Source organism: Psammomys obesus, unplaced genomic scaffold, assembly GCF_907164565.1.
Source record: "Psammomys obesus unplaced genomic scaffold, mPsaObe1.curated_primary_1811, whole genome shotgun sequence".
Classification (NCBI taxonomy): Eukaryota; Metazoa; Chordata; class Mammalia; order Rodentia; family Muridae; genus Psammomys; species Psammomys obesus.
The window spans coordinates 8,193,858-8,211,088 of record NW_026592548.1 but is presented as its reverse complement, the minus strand read 5'-3'; the positions used below and the strand labels follow the sequence as shown (position 1 = coordinate 8,211,088).

The following is a 17,231-nucleotide window of genomic DNA, read 5'->3' as shown; positions in this document are numbered from 1 at the left end:
CACACACACACACACACACACACACACACACACACACACACACACACCCTGAGTCTGAAGAGGGTGAGATATAATTTTCCTCTCAGGTATGGTGGTGCATGCCTTTAATCCCAGCACTAGAAGAGGCAGGAGGACCTCTGAGTTTACATAGTGAGTTCTAGGATAATCAGAGCTACTCAAATAAATTAAAAAAAAAAATTTTCCTCACTATGAACTATGGTGATATTTCCTTATACTAATCAAATAAAAGACTGCCATCTGATATTTATATAAAATTAATTTCACAATTTATTTGCTCATCTAAACATTAATTGAAACCTATTAACAATATTTTATTAGGTTGATTACCAGTTAAATTAAAGTGTGTAGCTATTATTTAAACATGAATAACATTTTTTTTGAGACAGTCTTAATATACAGTCCAGGCTAACCTAGAACTCAGAGAGCTGCCTGCCTCTGCCTCTCAAATGCTGGGATTAAAGGTGTATACCACCACACCTGGCCAAAAGTAATAACATTTTAAATAAATGTCTAGAAAATTCAAAATGTTGAGCTGTAACCTTCATAACATTACTAATGAAAGTTGATCAAGAAGGTCATGGTTACTTTAAAAATTACAGTTGTTCATTTTTAAATCTTTAAAATGAGAATAGAATCTGTGCTTGCTTTTGTTTTTGTAGTAGTGAGGATTAGTGGGGATTAAACCTCAGACCTTCCTTGTGCCTGCTAGGCATGTGCTCTATTTTGAGGATGTGAGTATTGCCTACGGTTGGCCTGTAACTCTTACTGAATCTGTAGTCCAGGCCTTTAATGTGTGCTCTTCCTTCCTCACCCCCTAAGTAGCTGGAATTATAGACTTGTGCTCCTTAAATGAAATCCATAATTTAACTTGAAAATGCCCTACAACCATATCATTAAATATACTGTTTAATTTACAAAGAGAAAACAGGTGCATTGAGTACTATTTTATAGCAATATTATATTATATTAATATAGTATACAATATTAAAATAAAAATTTAAAGCATATTGGACAACATGCCCCCAAAGTAAAAACTCAAAAATATACAGATGAATTACATGCATTTGTATTGTATAAAAATATAGAGAGAGTTTCAAAACATGCCTTTTAGCTGGGTGTGGTGGCGGACACCTTTAATCTCAGCACTCGGGGAAGCAGAGGCAGAGGCAGAGGCAGGCAGATCTCTGTGAGTTCAAGGCCAGCCTGGTCTACAGAATGAGTCCAGGACAGCCAAGGCTACACTGGGAAAGCTGGTCTCCAAAAACAACAAACAAACAAAACATGTCTTTTGTTATAGCACTTGTTTAGCATGCACTAGGCTCTGGGTCCAACCCTTAGTACTGGGGAAAAAATAAAACAGTGAAACGAGGTATTCCTGTCTAGAGAGCCTCCTTGGAGCATCATGCAGAGCCAGTGAGGGCAAGGCTAGTGCAGCTATACTTGCCATGTGCCTCCTTGCTTCCTCGAAGGCACGTCTCTCTTCCTCTAACCGCCGTCTTGCTTCCTCTTCAGCTTGTTTCTTGCGATTTTCTTGTCTTTGTCGTTCCAGTTCTTCAAAAGTTGATTTCAGTTTTCCAGGAAAATGTGATTCTTTTTTGGCCTCTGTTTCATCATCCTGTGAAAACAAACTTGTTACCCAAAGGGCAATTGCTGTTAACTATGCATTGGATTTGTTCTTATAAAACCTACCATGACTAATGACAGACACTTTGCTTCTTTGAGAGAGCGGCGCTCCTCTTCATGATTAAACCTTTCATTCCCTTCTTTATCCAGGTCCTCAGGATTGTCTACTTTTCCAGATGTTCTGTACGATTTGGCAGGTACCACTGTTATAAGTAGTGAATCATCTCCTTCCTATTTATAAGACAGATAATTAGCGTCCATATCTTTAATAAAAATGCAGGTGGTAGGGTGCTTCACCTCCATCCGTGGTGAATTACATTGCTGTCAAGGCTATGAAGGACAAAAACCTTACTTTTTTACACTAGTTACTAGCAAATACATCTTTCCTTGAACTCACTGTGCAGGATTAGTGAGCTTTACTAGCCCACTAATGGCAGTCTCAAGAAGCATTCTGCTTTGGAAGGTAGAATTAATATGCCCGATTACGGAAGAGGACTGTAGTAATATTACCTTACTGTAGACTCTCTGTATATTAATTACAAAAGGCAATGTGCATGTGAGCATACGCCAAACCAATTTGATGGTGGATAGTTTCAGCATAAACATACAACAAAGTCTTCTCCATAACCTGCTTCTCTGTCCCAAGTTATTCAATACTTAATAAAGTAATATTGAATGAGAAAAGCCATTGACTAGTCAGACAAGTGATGTATTGACATTCATAATATAGATAAAGCGGTAAAGCATTTATCTATTAAAATTTAAAACAAATTCTTAGTGTTTGTTTTTGAAACAGGGTCACTTTGTGTAGTTCTGGCTGGCCTGGAACTTGCTATGTAGACCAGGCTGGCCTCAAACTCACAAAGATCCACCTGTCTCCACCTCCCAAATGCTGGAATTAAAACTCTGCACCACTACACTTGGCTAACATGAATTCTCTTAACATTGATTTTAATTGGTTTTACTACAAATTTATTGTTACCTATCAGTTTTACAAAATAAAGATTATAAACTATACATATGCCCCTAAATTAATTTATTTAAAATTTTTGTAGCATAGTTTTAGACATGCCATCAAATTGGTTGGTTGGATTTTTAATCTTGCTAGTTAACTGGGCTATGTTTTTATGGTTATTGGACATGGTATTACACACTCCCCTCTATACTGGTATGTGAAAACCAAAACACGAGCTCTTAGGAACTCTGAGGAAAGAAGACAAATGATGAAAAGACAAATGCCTCTTAAAAATGTCAGCTTTCAACAGCTTTAGATATTAGTTCAGGAAACATACAGTCTTGGAAGAGTGTCCCTAATAGCATCACAGACCCTGTCTCCATGACCCAACTGGACAGAAGCATACTTTTCTTTAAACACACTACAGTGTTGAAAGTGCCTTTTGAAAACTTTTTGTTAATGTGATATCTATAGTGAATAGTGAAATAAAAGCCTCTGCATGTCTTTCTTTGTGAATCAGGTAATTTTCAGTGAATGTTTCATTAAAGGAAACGTCTGTTACCTCTGATGCGGATTCGGTTCCCGTATTGTTTATGTCCTCAATCTATTGAATGAGAATTTCATATTGTTACATTACATTGAATTTCTGCTTGGTGCTCTTAAACATACAACGGAAAAGTAATTTAGTCATGACTTCTGGTAAATTTTCAACTTTTGACTGTGAACTTACAAGGAACGATTTTTAATTTGGTAGCAATTTAAACTGAGATACACAAAAATGCCCCTGAAATCTTCTGCCTCTGAGACAGCAGAAGGAAAATCCATCACAAACAATCAAATGTTTGTGACCCTATTTCTTATCAAAGATGTCTGGCAAAAATGTCACTGATACAATAATAAAGTATGGCAGAAATGTCTGCTAGATTAGAAGGGTGGACAATTCTGTTGTTTATAATATTTCTCATACTGCATTAGGAAATGGCCATCATATAAAGTTGGAGCACATTTCTTTGAAGGTGAAGAAACACTGGGTTAGCTTGATGGGCAGGCTGATCCTTTAAGTAAACTGCCTAAAGAAAAAAGGTGATTTTAACAAGTCAGTGTCTGAAATCTCAAGAAAAGGAAACATAAGCAACAGACAAGAACTGTCGTGAAGTAAGTTTAGCCAGGATAACCTTTGTGAGTCTGAAGTCAGCCTCACCTATGTGTCAAGTTCCAAGACAGCCAGGGCTACATGATGAGACCATGCCTCAAAACTAAACCAATAAGTTTAAAAGACTTTTTATTTTAATAAATACTTTTATCAGAATAATTTTTACACTGTTTAATTTTTTAGGATATTTTGTTTTATTACATAATTATACTGATTTGCTATGTAAATGGTAAAGGTTTTTTCCAATGGTGTATCATACTAAGTAAAATTTGAATGGCTCTCTAATAAAATGAGTTTTCCAATGAACAATAAAATTAACTTCTCAATAAAAAGATCCAGAAGGCATGAGAAGCCAGAGCCAGACACTGAGAACACAGGAAAGAGAAGCAGTTGATTAAACCCGGGGTTCTATATCCTGCATCTCTTCAGGTCCTTCTTATCTCTGGGAAGGTGGACAGAAAACTCATTGGGCTTTCATATTTTGCATGCTTACATTTCTGTTGCTATTGCTTTCTTTTATTTTTGTTCACTCTAAACCATTACAAAGTAACAAAACAATCATGTCTTTTTTTCAATAAACATGGAAAAGAACTTATTTTAGGGGAGGGAAATTTGCTGCCAGTATAGTCGAGAACAGACGTTTGTAATGCAGTTGGTGTTGGCTTTCACAGGTTAACCCTGAATAAATATTTCTCAGCTGATTTTTGTTTTGTTTTTGCTTTATTTAAAACAAATGTGTTTCTTCTCCTGATTTCATTCCTTGCCTTTTTTCAGGATACCATCTCCTACCAACACCATCTGTGTCTCTAAGTGGATGGACTTAATTTTGTCCATCAGGGCATCTTCAGATAATATGCCCACAGGGTTTTTTTCTTATTTTATTTTCTTATTCTAATTATTCTTATTTCTTATCCTATTTTCTTATTCTAATATCTAAAACACAAGGTATATTCCTTTTTAAGTCTTTGTAAGATCCTGCCATCTTAGAAGAGGCAATTATCTCAGTGATTACTTTGACTATCCTGGACTCAGGAACGCTTCTTGCATACTGGTTTGTAAAAACTATCTGTAAACAAACATTACATTACACTGCATTAAGTCTTATTAAATTTGAGTGGAATTGTACTTACATTTTAAAATTAGACTTTACCTATTTATAAAAAGAAATTACTATTACTATATTGCTGTTGTATCCTTAATTAAAAAGGGCTAAAACATCATTAGCCAGGGTTCTGCGCATCCTCCATACAGCAGTGTTTGGTGTAAGGACACCAATTTTTTTTTTTAATTTACCTTTGAGCATCCAGTCTTTATTATAGTCAATCTCACTCAGGTTTTTTTGTTTTGTTTTGTTTTGGTTTTTGTTTTGTTTTGTTTTGTTTTTGAGAAACTACTGTCTTAATATTCCATTCTTGTGTTCCAAATGGGTCAGTATGTCTAGAAAATATAGAAGACTATATATACATACTTCAGTCTTGTTTAAGTTATAATTTTATTGTAATTATATTCCAAATTCATATATTTACAAACATATATTGAAGTAATTAAAAATTCAGTATTTCTCATTTTATAGTTGTACTTCTTTATAAAGTTTCACTACAAAATGAATGCTCATTTTTAATGACTAGAAAGGTCAACACCAATGTACATGGCATCCTTCAAAGAAGGATACAAAACAAAGTATCTGAAATTCTCATTATTACCAGTTAATCTGGCATATACCATCAAACAAGTAGCTGTTTGTGTCACAGAAGAGGTTATTTGCAAAACTGAAGTTAATGGATTTCTTGGGCATGCAAGTATGGGATATGCTTTATTTTATCACTTTTCTCTTTAGAAAAGTAGTGGAAGATGGAAGGAACATAGCAAATTGGTTTAAGGACTTAGAATATTGCTTTAAAGGACTGGAGAGGTGGTTCAGTGGTTAAGAGCATCTCTGCTCTTGCAGAGGACTTGGTTTTGGTTCTTAGCACATACGTGAAGACTCAGAACTGTCTGTAACTCCAAGTCTGAGGTATTTGCTGCCCTCTTCTGAGCTCTGTAGGCAACTGCATGCACATGAAGCAAGCAAACACACACATAAACAATTTTTGTTGTTTTTGTTTTTTGAGACAGGGTTTCTCTGTATAACAGACCTGATTTGTAGACCAGGCTGGCCTCAAAAATCATAGAAATCCACCTGCGTCTACTGGGATTAAAGGAGTGTGTGCCACCATCATCTGGCCATAAACAATCTTTTTTTTTTAAATCTATTTAAAAACAGTGTAGCATGTATAAATATTGCTATTAAAAACCCATAATTGTGCTATGTGATTATAGTTTGTGTGGAATGTCTCATATCTTTATAAAATTCTCAAAGATGCCAAGAAAATTCAGAGATACAGTCAATTTAAGGACTGTAGAAACAATTGGTAAGATCATATATAACACAAGCCATATCATCATTCCTCCTAAAATAGGCACATTCTGCCTGAACTGCTGGTCATCTGATACTGAATATTTCCCCTAAGATAATGCTTTTAGGTTAGTCGCTATTAATACATTTATATTGTATTAAATAGTTCTCATTTGCTCTGTTAGTTACAGCAACAAATACCAATGTAGCATCTAGCACCTACCTGTTCAGCCCTTTTTGCTAATTCACGCTGTATTTTCCTCCTTTCTAACAGATCCTGCTCAGTTCTGCGTTTTCTTTCCTCTTCGGTTCTCTTCCTTTGTTCTTCTTGTCTGTGTTTCTCCATTTCATCAAATTTACCTTTAACTGTCCCTATGAATACACAAAAAATACTGGATAGTTTACCATGTTTCTTTCTCTCATAATCCCATTTATTTTATTTATCCCTCAAGGTTCTTACCTGTTAGCTTTGGGACATAAGCCTTTTCTACTTTAGCAGAAATCTCTTCCTCATCATCAGAAGCAAGCATTTCTTTAATCTAGGTGGTTAAATAAGTTAGTATGAATACATGTCTCCAAATTAGACTAGATTATATTAGAGCAGCCCCTCACCCCCGCTGCAGAAGAGCCTGCTAGGATATCCAGTGCATTCCTGATACCACAGGTAATTCTCAGCCCTGCTCATGCTTCTTTTTTCTTGTATGAAAATTATATTTATAGAAGAAACATGTATTTCATAGGTCATATAGTTCTGATAAAGTTTAACTTACACATTAAGCACAGTAAAAGACTATGAAAAATAATTATAAAAATAATTATATTGCAATTAAATTCATTTAAAGTTTTTGTTTACTTCTAGAATTAATATTTCGGACCATGGTTGAGCACAGGCAATGAAAGCAGTGGAGAGTAAAACTATAAAAAAGGGAAGACTGATGTATGCACACAGCTTAAATTAGGTTACAAATATAGAAAGTGATTTTAATTAGTTTACATAAAATGTTAGTGTGAATAGTGCATTACAATGAATAAAATTAATATTTTCACAATAAAATAAAATAAAATGACCTCCTGCTTTCTCCTGTTCCATTCTCTCTCTCTAATATATTGTTCTTTTCTTCTTTGTTTTTCATCTCTAGACCGCCTTTGATTTCTTTCTTCCCTGGCCCTCTGCATGGCTTCAAACTTATCCTTTACGTCACCCTTGCCAAGTTTTGGCACATAGGATTTGGGGACAGGTTTAGATGAAGAAAGCAGAATCTTTGTTAGAAGGAAATAAAGAGAAGAAAGTTTAAAAAGAAGAAATTAAGCAAAGATAAGAATAAGATACATTAAAATACTTATCGAGACAAATAGAAATGAGTTTCAAACCTTTATTTGGACCATCATAGCCTGATTAGATATCCTCTAAACCTTTTAAGTTGAAATTACAGAATATTTAAGAACAGAAATTTTGTTAAATTAAAATTCTTCAAAAAGGAAACCCCAGTTAGGCTTCTACTGATGCTGAAGGCCAGTAAAACATAAAAATCAAATACTAAACTCTAATGAGAAACAATTTATTTTATTTTTCACCCTATTATTAAAGTTTCAAATTAACATCACTCCCTTACAAACAACAAGGCCAACCTCAGCAAATTGTATGAATTTGGAAACACAGTATTAGATCAGGCTTTTGTGGTGAAGGTTGAATTACATATAACATCATACCACTGCTTTCTTAGATAATACAGGCAAAGCTGAAAGCTCAGTTTAACCCCACAAGAGTTGTGTCTTCCTAAAATCCCCTTAAAATGTGCAGGGTGGCTACACCAGCTGCCTAGACTGAGCTCTAAAAGGAAAATATTAAAAAAAAAAAATCTGATGGACGACTCGAGCAATGGTTTCCCTATTTTAAAATGAGGAATGCAGATTCTTGTCATCTTTTTTAGAAGTTTGTTTCTGAAAGAAGTTTCCGTAAATAAAATTGAGTGTCAGAATGCCAAACTCTTTCTAACAAGAGCAAGTAGCTTGCTGATCTGCGGCAGATCTGTCCTGTGCTGATCTAGTGCATGCCCCTCCGGGTTTCTTAGCTGTCATGTTTGAGTGTCAGCATCTGGGGCTTCTCAGTTCTCGGTATCTACAGCCAAGAAGCTGAGAGTCCTCACCCTAAAATGAGTTATCACCTCCAAAGGTCCTAGTCTCATAAAAACAACATGGAAGGAATCATTTCTAAGATCAGTGTACTTAAAATTTTACTTAAGGTGCTAGCTTTTATCACGTCTTTGCCTTGTAGAGGTTTAGTATGCATGCTTCCCAAAGCCCAGATTAAAGTACTGACCCAAAACACTAACTGAACCTTTTTTGTACATCCTCAGATTGCAAACACCTAAATGTGACCATTCCCACAATCTTCTAGTCATCTCTTCCTCCCTTTCCAAGTCTCTTCCTGCCTACCCCCACCCTTTCCACGGCCTTCACACACACACAGGCATGTATACAGAGCTTTTGAGATTTACCTCTGCCTTTTGAGAAATGTCATTCATGCTTGCTCTGTGGTTTGGGGCTGAAGCTTTGTGTAGTTTTGTGCCTGAAAAAAAAAAATAATGTTGCCAGGTGGGACAGCACACACTTTAATCCTAGCAGTTGGGAGGCAGAGACAGGCAGATCTCTTTGAATTTAAGGCTAGCCTGGTCCACATAGAAAGAAAGCACCAGGCTAGTCAGGGCAGCATAGTAAGATCTGTACACTTTTATAGAAATACACAATTTATATTTAAATTTTTAATATACATATATAGAAGTATAACTTAAATTGTTTTCCTTCAGAAGTTCAAATTAGTAGTTGTGATAATCTTGAGCTTCTTTAATATTCATGGTTCAGAAAATATAAGGTGTGTGGTTTAGAAAGTCCAGAAAAACAGAACACCCAGAGGGCCTTGGTGAGCGTTCCAAGGCATGTGAGAAGCGTGCACTGTGTGGCCACTCAGTAGAGCGCACTCTACGCACCAGGCAGATTGAGCTAGCTTGGCCACACTTCCTTTAAAGTCATCCACTTTATTTGCTGTAATCAGACTCTCTTAAATGTGAGCACACTTTGCTCCTACTGTAGCCTTTGAAATTGTCCCTTTCAAGCCAGTGGTGCTGATGGTGAGGTTAGTGCACATCTTTAATCCCACCGGATAATAATAGCCCATTGTATATTTAACCATTCACTCAATGAAAAATATTTTGGTTACATCTGGGCAACCATAAATAAAACTGATACTAATTATCCACATGCAGGCTTTTAAATGGACAGACTTTTCAAATCTCTCAGAATAAATACTGAGTCATGATTACTGGATCACACAGAATGTGTTTAGCAGCTGGGTGGTAGTGGCTCGTGCTTTTTATCAGAGCACTTGGGAGGTAGAGACAGGTAGATCTCTGAGTTTGAGGACAGCCTGATTTACAGAGTAAGTTCCAGGACAGCTAGGGCTACACAGAGAATCTCTCTTCCTCCCCCTGCCTCTGGTTTATTTATTTAATTTTTTTTTTTTCAAAACGTTTTCTCTGTGTAGCCTTGGCTGTCCTGGACTCTGCTTTGTAGACCAGGCAGTCTCAAACTCAAAGATCCACCTGCCTTTGCCTCCTTGAGTGTTCCTCAGGCGTGTGCCACCGCACTCAGCTGAGAACCCCTCTCTTGAAACAGAACAAAAAAACCACAAAGGGCAAAGTTACCCTCAATGTTTGCAAGTTGCTGCATTTCCACCAGCAATGCAGGAAAATGTGGTTGTTCTTCCCTTGCCCCCTCCCTTGGTGCCAGCCTTCTGGTTACGGCTAATGTAGTTCGGAGTGCTATCTCATTTTAGTTTGCATTCCTCTGATAGCACATTATATGTTTCCCATATGCTCACTTTCCATGTGCATATCTTCTCTAGGGAGATGTATGTAATCTTTGCTACTTTTGGGGGAGAGTTTGTCATTGTCATTGTCATTTTTCTGTGTTTGAGACAAGGTCTCAGTCTCACTGTGTAGCTAAGGCTGGCCTGGAATTTTCGGTTCCCCCCAGTCTGCCTCCTGAATGCTGGGATGATGGGCATGGCCACCATATCCATACTATGGTAATCATTATTTAATGATAGCCTAGAAACAAAGGATTCCACTAATTCCACAGGGGACTTGTTAAGCATCCACCATGCCTGGCTCTCTCTGCAGATGCTGAGGAATGAAACCCTGAGCAGACAGGTACTGCACATCTCCTGTTCTTAACAAACGTCTTGAAACCAGGTTTTCCAGTAGTCTACCCTCTAGCTGAACAATTTCAGAAGGCTTCAACACAGCTGTCTGACAGAAGTGGAAGGCAACATATTCAGTTAGATGCCTAGGGACTTGCATTCTGCACTCACGTTCTGCACTGCTCTTACTCCATGCCCAACACTTTATGCCCCCTGCCAAGCTTACAGAGGATCAGTTGTTTTCTGGAGCCCGCCTCCAACTATAATTAAATTCCACCAGAGAGAGCTTTACAACATTCATGCAAAAACTAACTACTTTCAAAGCTCCTCTCTCCTTAACTCAGTTTCCAGCCTCTGTGGGAGTTAGGGGCACGTAAGAATGAGTGCTTTGCGTGCCCACCTGCGTAGTTGCGTGCATGCACGTCTGTGTTTACAGGTAGACACAGTCTTTTTGAACTCAGCCCACTGACTTGGCAAAGCTTTGAAGACCCAGGGATCTAGCTGCTGCTCCCTCCCCAGTGCGGGGTTGCAGATAGATATATGTGCACTTGTCTGTTCATGTGAGTGCTAGGGATCCAAACTCGGGCCTCACATTTGCGCAGCAACACTATTCATCTGACTGGGCCACCTCTATAGCCCTCTGTTTCCATTCTCACTCCAAACTACCGGTACAGTGTTTTTAAGTCAGCCTTTTGAAGACCTATTTTCGAATTCCAGATATCATCCATTAGTCAGGTACAACTTTTGGCACAATATTCACACTTCAATAGAGAGGTACCATCTTCCACTTCGTGCTTCTATACATTACCAGCCAACAATTAAATCCAAGAGGAATTTTGTTTTCTTTTGCAGAGGAGCTTCTCCTTAATTAAACGTAACTGTGCTTGCCAGAAATATAGTACTCATACATGTCTTGTAACATTGATAGTATCATTTTATCAGTTTACTTTCCTCCAGAATCTTGGCAACTATTTTCAAATGATCAGCTCCTTTTCAGTAGGTGCCAAGACTCAATGAAAACTATTACCTTCGCTGCTGTAGGGAAACTGTTCTGCTGTAGTTTCCGTGAAATGTTTAACTACGGTGAATTATCAGAACAATGACTTTAAGTATACATTCTGGGTTAAGGTGGAGTTTAAAAGTTCCACAGTAACACCTAGCAACAACTCTTTTGATCTGAGTCTCTGCAGTGAGAGTCTCTTCCCTCTGCTTTTGTGAAGCTTTCACAGCAGACCCTTTCTCTCTGTGCTCTATCTCAGGCCTATCCTACCCCTGAGAGTCCTGGCAGCACAGTGCCTGTGGGAAAGAGAGCTGACACCAGAAAGTTGTCTTCTGGCCTCCACACACAAGCTGGAGCACACCCCATTCACACTAACAGCGCTGAGCCATCTCTCCCGCCAAAGCTTCTGCTTCATGCCAGGAAATGCCTTAATAATATAAGGATATCAAAAGCAAAGATCTGATGAAGAAAGAGTGTGGAACATTTGGGGTTCAGGGCTTAGTACAGGCCCATTTTTGAAGATGCTAGACAAGTTTTATCTATATAAATTTATCTATAGACATGCTGACCAAATAAACACTTACTAGTTCACTTACTAGTAAGTGAACTAGTTATTCACATTATTATCACCATGAAAATAGCTTTTACAAAATAGAGAGAACATGCTTTTTTGTTTCTTTTTTTTAAATAAGGTCTGAAAATCTCAGGCAGGAAGTAGTGGCAGCACACTTGGGAGGCAGAGGCATGCTGTGAGTTTGAGGATAGCCTAGTCTACAAAGTGAGCCCAGGACAGCCAAGGCTCCACAGAGAAACCCTGTCTCCAAAAACAAACCAACCAACCAAACAAACAAACAAACAAACAAAAACCCTCTTATCTAGCTTAATGAGAGAAATACATTCTAATATCTACTTTTACACTCAAATTACTATAGTACATCTTAATTGAAACAAATAAAGAAAATATGACCTCACGCAAGCACATAGCTCAGAAGGGTAATGTGGTTAAACTTATGGTGCAGATCCTGAGACTACCTTTTGAGAGTCACTGAACTACAGAAAAGAACATCCTATCAAATCAAGACAATTCCCATTCTAGAAAGTCAAAATTTACATGGAGGTCTACTCACTATATTTAGAATGCCAAGAAACTGGTTTAAATTTATATCTATGCCCAGTAAGTGAATACCAAAAGATTTTATATCTAGAAGCACATGAGTTTTTTCTGACTCTACGGTTAAAGTGATTTTTGGTGTCTGAACAGGCAGATGCAATATCTTTGGCTTCCATACAGGGGCAGCAAGCAGCATAACAATGCCACCCTATGTAGTTTTGATGTAATCCCAGGCAGGCCCCTTGAACTATCAAGAACATGAGCTGGAAAAATGGCTCAACTGCTCTTCCAGAGGGCCCAAGGTCAAGTCCCAGCAGCCGCATAGCAGCTCACAACTGTCCAAAACTCCAGTTCCAGGTATTGGACATTCTCTCCTGACCTTTGCTGCCACTTGCTCTCAACACAGATCTACTCATACAAACAGTAAAACAAACCTTCAAGAACTAGTTGGGACAACAGGTGCAGCGTCATTTTTTTATATACGTTATTTCTGTCTTTGAATTCGACCTGATGTGTGGCATGGCTTGTGTGTGTCTGTCAAAGGACAGCCTCGAAGGCAGCTGTTTGAGATGGGTTTCTTGTTGGCTGCTGCATGTACCATACTACCTAGCCCATGAGCTTCAAGGACTGGCTTATCTCTGTGTTTCCCATCTCCCTGAAGGAGTGCTGGGAGCACTGACATGAGCTACTGTGGCTTTACATGGACTCTGGGGATTTGAACCCAGGTCCTCATGTTTGGACAGCCAGGACTTCACTAACTGAACCATCTTCCCAAATCACTGTGTCCTAGGCCAGGTGACCCCAGTGCTTCACTCTTAAACTACCTAGAATAACTCTTGTTTCAGATCTGTGTTTAGCCTCTCAGTTTTCCCTATTTTGTTTTCCTTCACATTTTAGATATGCAACCAAAGCATTTCAGAACAGCAAATAATGCACAAAATGAATTTGGAATCATAGCTGTCCATCACATATGCTGATTGAACTGCTATATAATCTCAGGAGAGCAAAACCATCCAGACAGCTGTAGCCATGCTTGAATTCAGAATTCAAGCAAATTCTTTGTTGTAGGTCCCGGCTTCCCTTTGATGCACTGATGCAGGCATGGAGGGGTTTTCTATGTAAGCCAGGCTGGCCTCTGACATATTTCTTCCCTCTTCTCTTTTCGGTGTCACTGTAGCACTGACTGGCCTGGAACCCACTTTGTAGATTAGGCCTGCCTGGCTTGTAACTTACAATCCCTCCTGCTTTATCCTCTCCAGTGTTAGATCACAAGCGTCTACTGCCATGCATGGCTTTGTCTTGAGTTTTTAAGGAAGTTTTAAATGAATACTTTGTTTACATGAAACTTGGTTGAAAGAAACAATTGTCTTAAAGTACATAAAATTTAAGCCTAAGTGTTGATCATTTTTCACTTGTATAAAAACATACATTAGACAGCTTTGTTAGTGCAGTCTGTAATTGCAGCACTTGGGAAGCTGAGGCAGAAGACTGCTGTGAACTCCAGGCTACACTGGCTACAGCAAGACTGGCTCAAAATAAAAAGAAAGAAAAAGAAACTTAAGGATAACCATATCATATTTAATTAATGAAAATTACCAACAGGTGGGATGGTGCATGCCTCGCTCAGCACTCAGAAGCCTGAGGCAGGAAACACAAGTTCAAGGCCAGCTAAGACCGTATTTTGGTTAAAATAAAACTACATTATAAATCTGTCATATTCTTCATCACAGCTCAAAAGTAGGAAACCGGGGCTGGGTGTGGTGATACATGTCTGTAATCCCAGCACTCAGGGAGGCAGAGGCAGGCAGATCACTGAGAGGTCGAAGCCAGCCTGGTCTGCAAAGCCTGGACAGCCAAGGCTACACAAGGCTACACAGAGAAGCCCTGTCTCAGAAAAAAAAAAAAAAATAGGAAACTGGGTCTTACTGTTCTGGCATCCTTCCGTTGCCACAATAAAACAGTGACCAACAACAATGTGGACAGGAAAGGATTTTAGTTGGCGTACATTTTCTTCACTGTCATGGAAGCATATGAGAGCAGGAACTCAAGCAGAACAGGAGGTAGAAATCATGAGGAAATGCTGCTTGCTGCCTCATTTCTACTTCTCTCACTCTCTTGCTTGCTCACAGCTTATACAGCCCTTATACAGCCCAGGATCACCCTGCTCCTCCTAGGTCAAGTAAGACAATCTCACACAGACCTATCCACAAATCAACCTGATAAAAGCTCAACTAAAACCCAGGTGACTCCAGACTGTTGGCTTTACAGCTGCGGCAAACTAGGGTATATTGTGAAATAGCTGCCCCAAACTCCAAAAAACTTAAGTTGACGCTACTCTAACATTCTTCTGTAATAACTGTTCAAACCGTTCTGCCTTTATGTGGTTGTAATACTCTTCAAAGTGTATTTGTCACACTGGAGCCTAGGTAAGTAAACCTGCTGTGTTCCCCAATGCGGTTAGTGCTTCACACACTACCCAGGACACAGGACAAGCTCATTCCACATCTGAGCAAGCAGACAGATGGCAGAGGTGACAGGACAACGACATTATCCACAATCATTGCCTAAATGAGTAAGGGGCTTGTGATAACGACTCACCTGCCGTAATAGAAAATAAAGTGGGGTAGGTTTATACTTAACAAAACATACAAGCAATCAGAAAGCCAGGGTTCCAGGAAGTTGCCTTCAAGAACTAGAGGATCTGGGGTAAGTGCTGCAGAGGTCTGGGCTTCCATACCTAATTGAAAATGGAAGACAGGCTTTGCTGAGGATGGCAGTTTAGATGGGAAGACCTGGAATCCTGGCTAACAAGCCAGTGGGGTGGGAGGTAGAAGAATAAGCAGTTCCTTTCCATGGCCATTCTAGTTTCACTCTGTTGCTGTAATAAAACAGTCTGACTGAAAGCATCTTGGACATGAAAGGGTTAATCTGGCTTCCTTCCCTCCAGGACACAAATCTTCAGTGAGGGAGCGAAGTCAGGGCAGGAACCTGTAGGTGCTAAAGCTCAACTAACTTTCTTACATAGCCTAGAACCATCTGCCTAAGGATGCCGCTGCCTGAATGGGCTGGGCCCTTGGGCATCAGTGAACAAGATAATTACCCACAGACATCCCCACAGGCCAACCTAATCTAGGCTTTCCTCTCAGATAACGATGTCAAGTTGACAAAGCTGAGCCAATAGGCAAGCCCTAGAAGCCACAAAAAAACAGAAAACACTCCTAAAAATAAAGCTCCTCCCATGCTTTCTAAGTTTCACAGTTAAAATCATTCAGTCTATTTTAGTCATCAATTCATGGTCATCTTCCTGCTCTGGGTGACAAGCTGACACTAACAGCAAGCCCATGAATGCTAATTTCCTCTTTTTTTTTTTTCCAAGATTTATTTATTATTTATATGGCATTTTGCCTGCATACCAGATCTCATTATAGATGGTTATGAGCCACCATGTGGTTGCTGGGAATTGAACTCAGGACCTCTGGAAGAACAGCCAGTGTTCTTAACCTCTGAGCCATCTCTCCAGCCCTGCTAATGTCCTCTTTCTACCTAGTGACACTACCTAAGAAGGACTTTTTGTTGTTGTTTGTTGTTGTTAAGAGGGAATTGGATTCTATTACTGATGGCTGTGAGCCACCATGTGGTTGCTGGGAGTTGAACTCAGGACCTATGGAAGAGCAGCCAGTGTTCTTAACCACCGAGCCAAAATATAAGACTTTTTGTTTTTGTTTTGAGGCAACATCTCTATTATGTATCCTGGCTATTGAGGAACTAGTTATTCCTGTGCCTCAGACTCACAGAGATCCACCTGCTTCTGCCTCTGGAGTGCCACTATGCACAGCTCCCCTCATTGTTTTCAATCTGTGCGTGTGTGTGTAAATTTTATGATACAAATTATATGTAATTAACATTTCCCAGTTTAAATCCACCCATTCTAAACTGTAGAAAGCACACTGCCACAGGCAGCAGCCAGGTAAAGCCCACGGATGTACAAGACCCTGCTTTCCATACCTACACTAACACCATTGCCAAAATGTATGCTGAAGGGGCTGAAGAGGTGGCTCAGCAGTCAAGAGCACATGGTGCTGTTGGGGAAGAGCACTTCCAGGGGTTTTGTCGCCCTCTCCTGGCCTGTGTGGACACTGCCAATACACATACACACATAGTCAAAACATAGACAAAATAAAAAAATACACAACCATAAAAAAGCCACAGTACACAATGAATATTTAAATTAAAGGCAATTTCAGATGTATGAACTATGTAACTATTTATAAAACCAGAAGAAAGACCAGGAAAGAAACTCCACAACTGACCAGAGGACCAGAGTGTTCAGATAAGGACAGGAACAGGCAGTTGTTGGGAGGTGAATTATAAAGGAAACCGAGAGGCTTTGTGTATGGCTACATAATGAAAAGACACCCAAGAGACCTTGGTAAACACGTGCAGATGTATGCCATGTGTTCCACTGATTCAGTCACTCTCTCTTCATCCTCAGAGGCACCTATAACAGAGTTTTCAAATACTTTTATTCTTTTAGGGGTTTCAAAGATAATAGAGCTTTATCCTCATAAATGGAGCCTATCATTCCAGGCACTTGTGTTCTAATCAAATTAAATTTCCCGTTACTCTCTACAAATGTACACATACAGTTTTCATGCTGTTCACAAATGAAGCCCCAACCTGAAGCCTCAAAAGAAATTTCAAACCCAGATAATATGTTCCCTGGCTGATGCTAAATATAGTCTTCTCAAGATGACATACATTTTGACAATGATCAG

The 17,231-nt window shown here is 39.0% G+C and overlaps 1 protein-coding gene across 3 annotated transcripts in view; it reads right to left on the bottom strand.

The window, feature by feature from the left end:
• The window catches only part of Nexn (nexilin F-actin binding protein), a 29,069-nt gene that overhangs the window by 10,282 nt on the left and 1,556 nt on the right, over positions 1 to 17,231 (bottom strand). For 2 of the 3 annotated variants that reach the window (XM_055614347.1, XM_055614348.1), the window contains exons 2-7: positions 8,646 to 8,716; positions 7,216 to 7,407; positions 6,608 to 6,686; positions 6,371 to 6,519; positions 1,711 to 1,875; positions 1,466 to 1,636 (exon numbers count right to left, since the gene is read on the bottom strand). In XM_055614347.1, the coding sequence (XP_055470322.1) occupies positions 1,466 to 1,636; positions 1,711 to 1,875; positions 6,371 to 6,519; positions 6,608 to 6,686; positions 7,216 to 7,407; positions 8,646 to 8,672 (783 nt within the window). In that variant the 5' untranslated portion in view covers positions 8,673 to 8,716. The remainder of the gene's footprint in view (positions 1 to 1,465; positions 1,637 to 1,710; positions 1,876 to 6,370; positions 6,520 to 6,607; positions 6,687 to 7,215; positions 7,408 to 8,645; positions 8,717 to 17,231) is intronic. The other variant, XM_055614349.1, reaches the window with a different exon arrangement.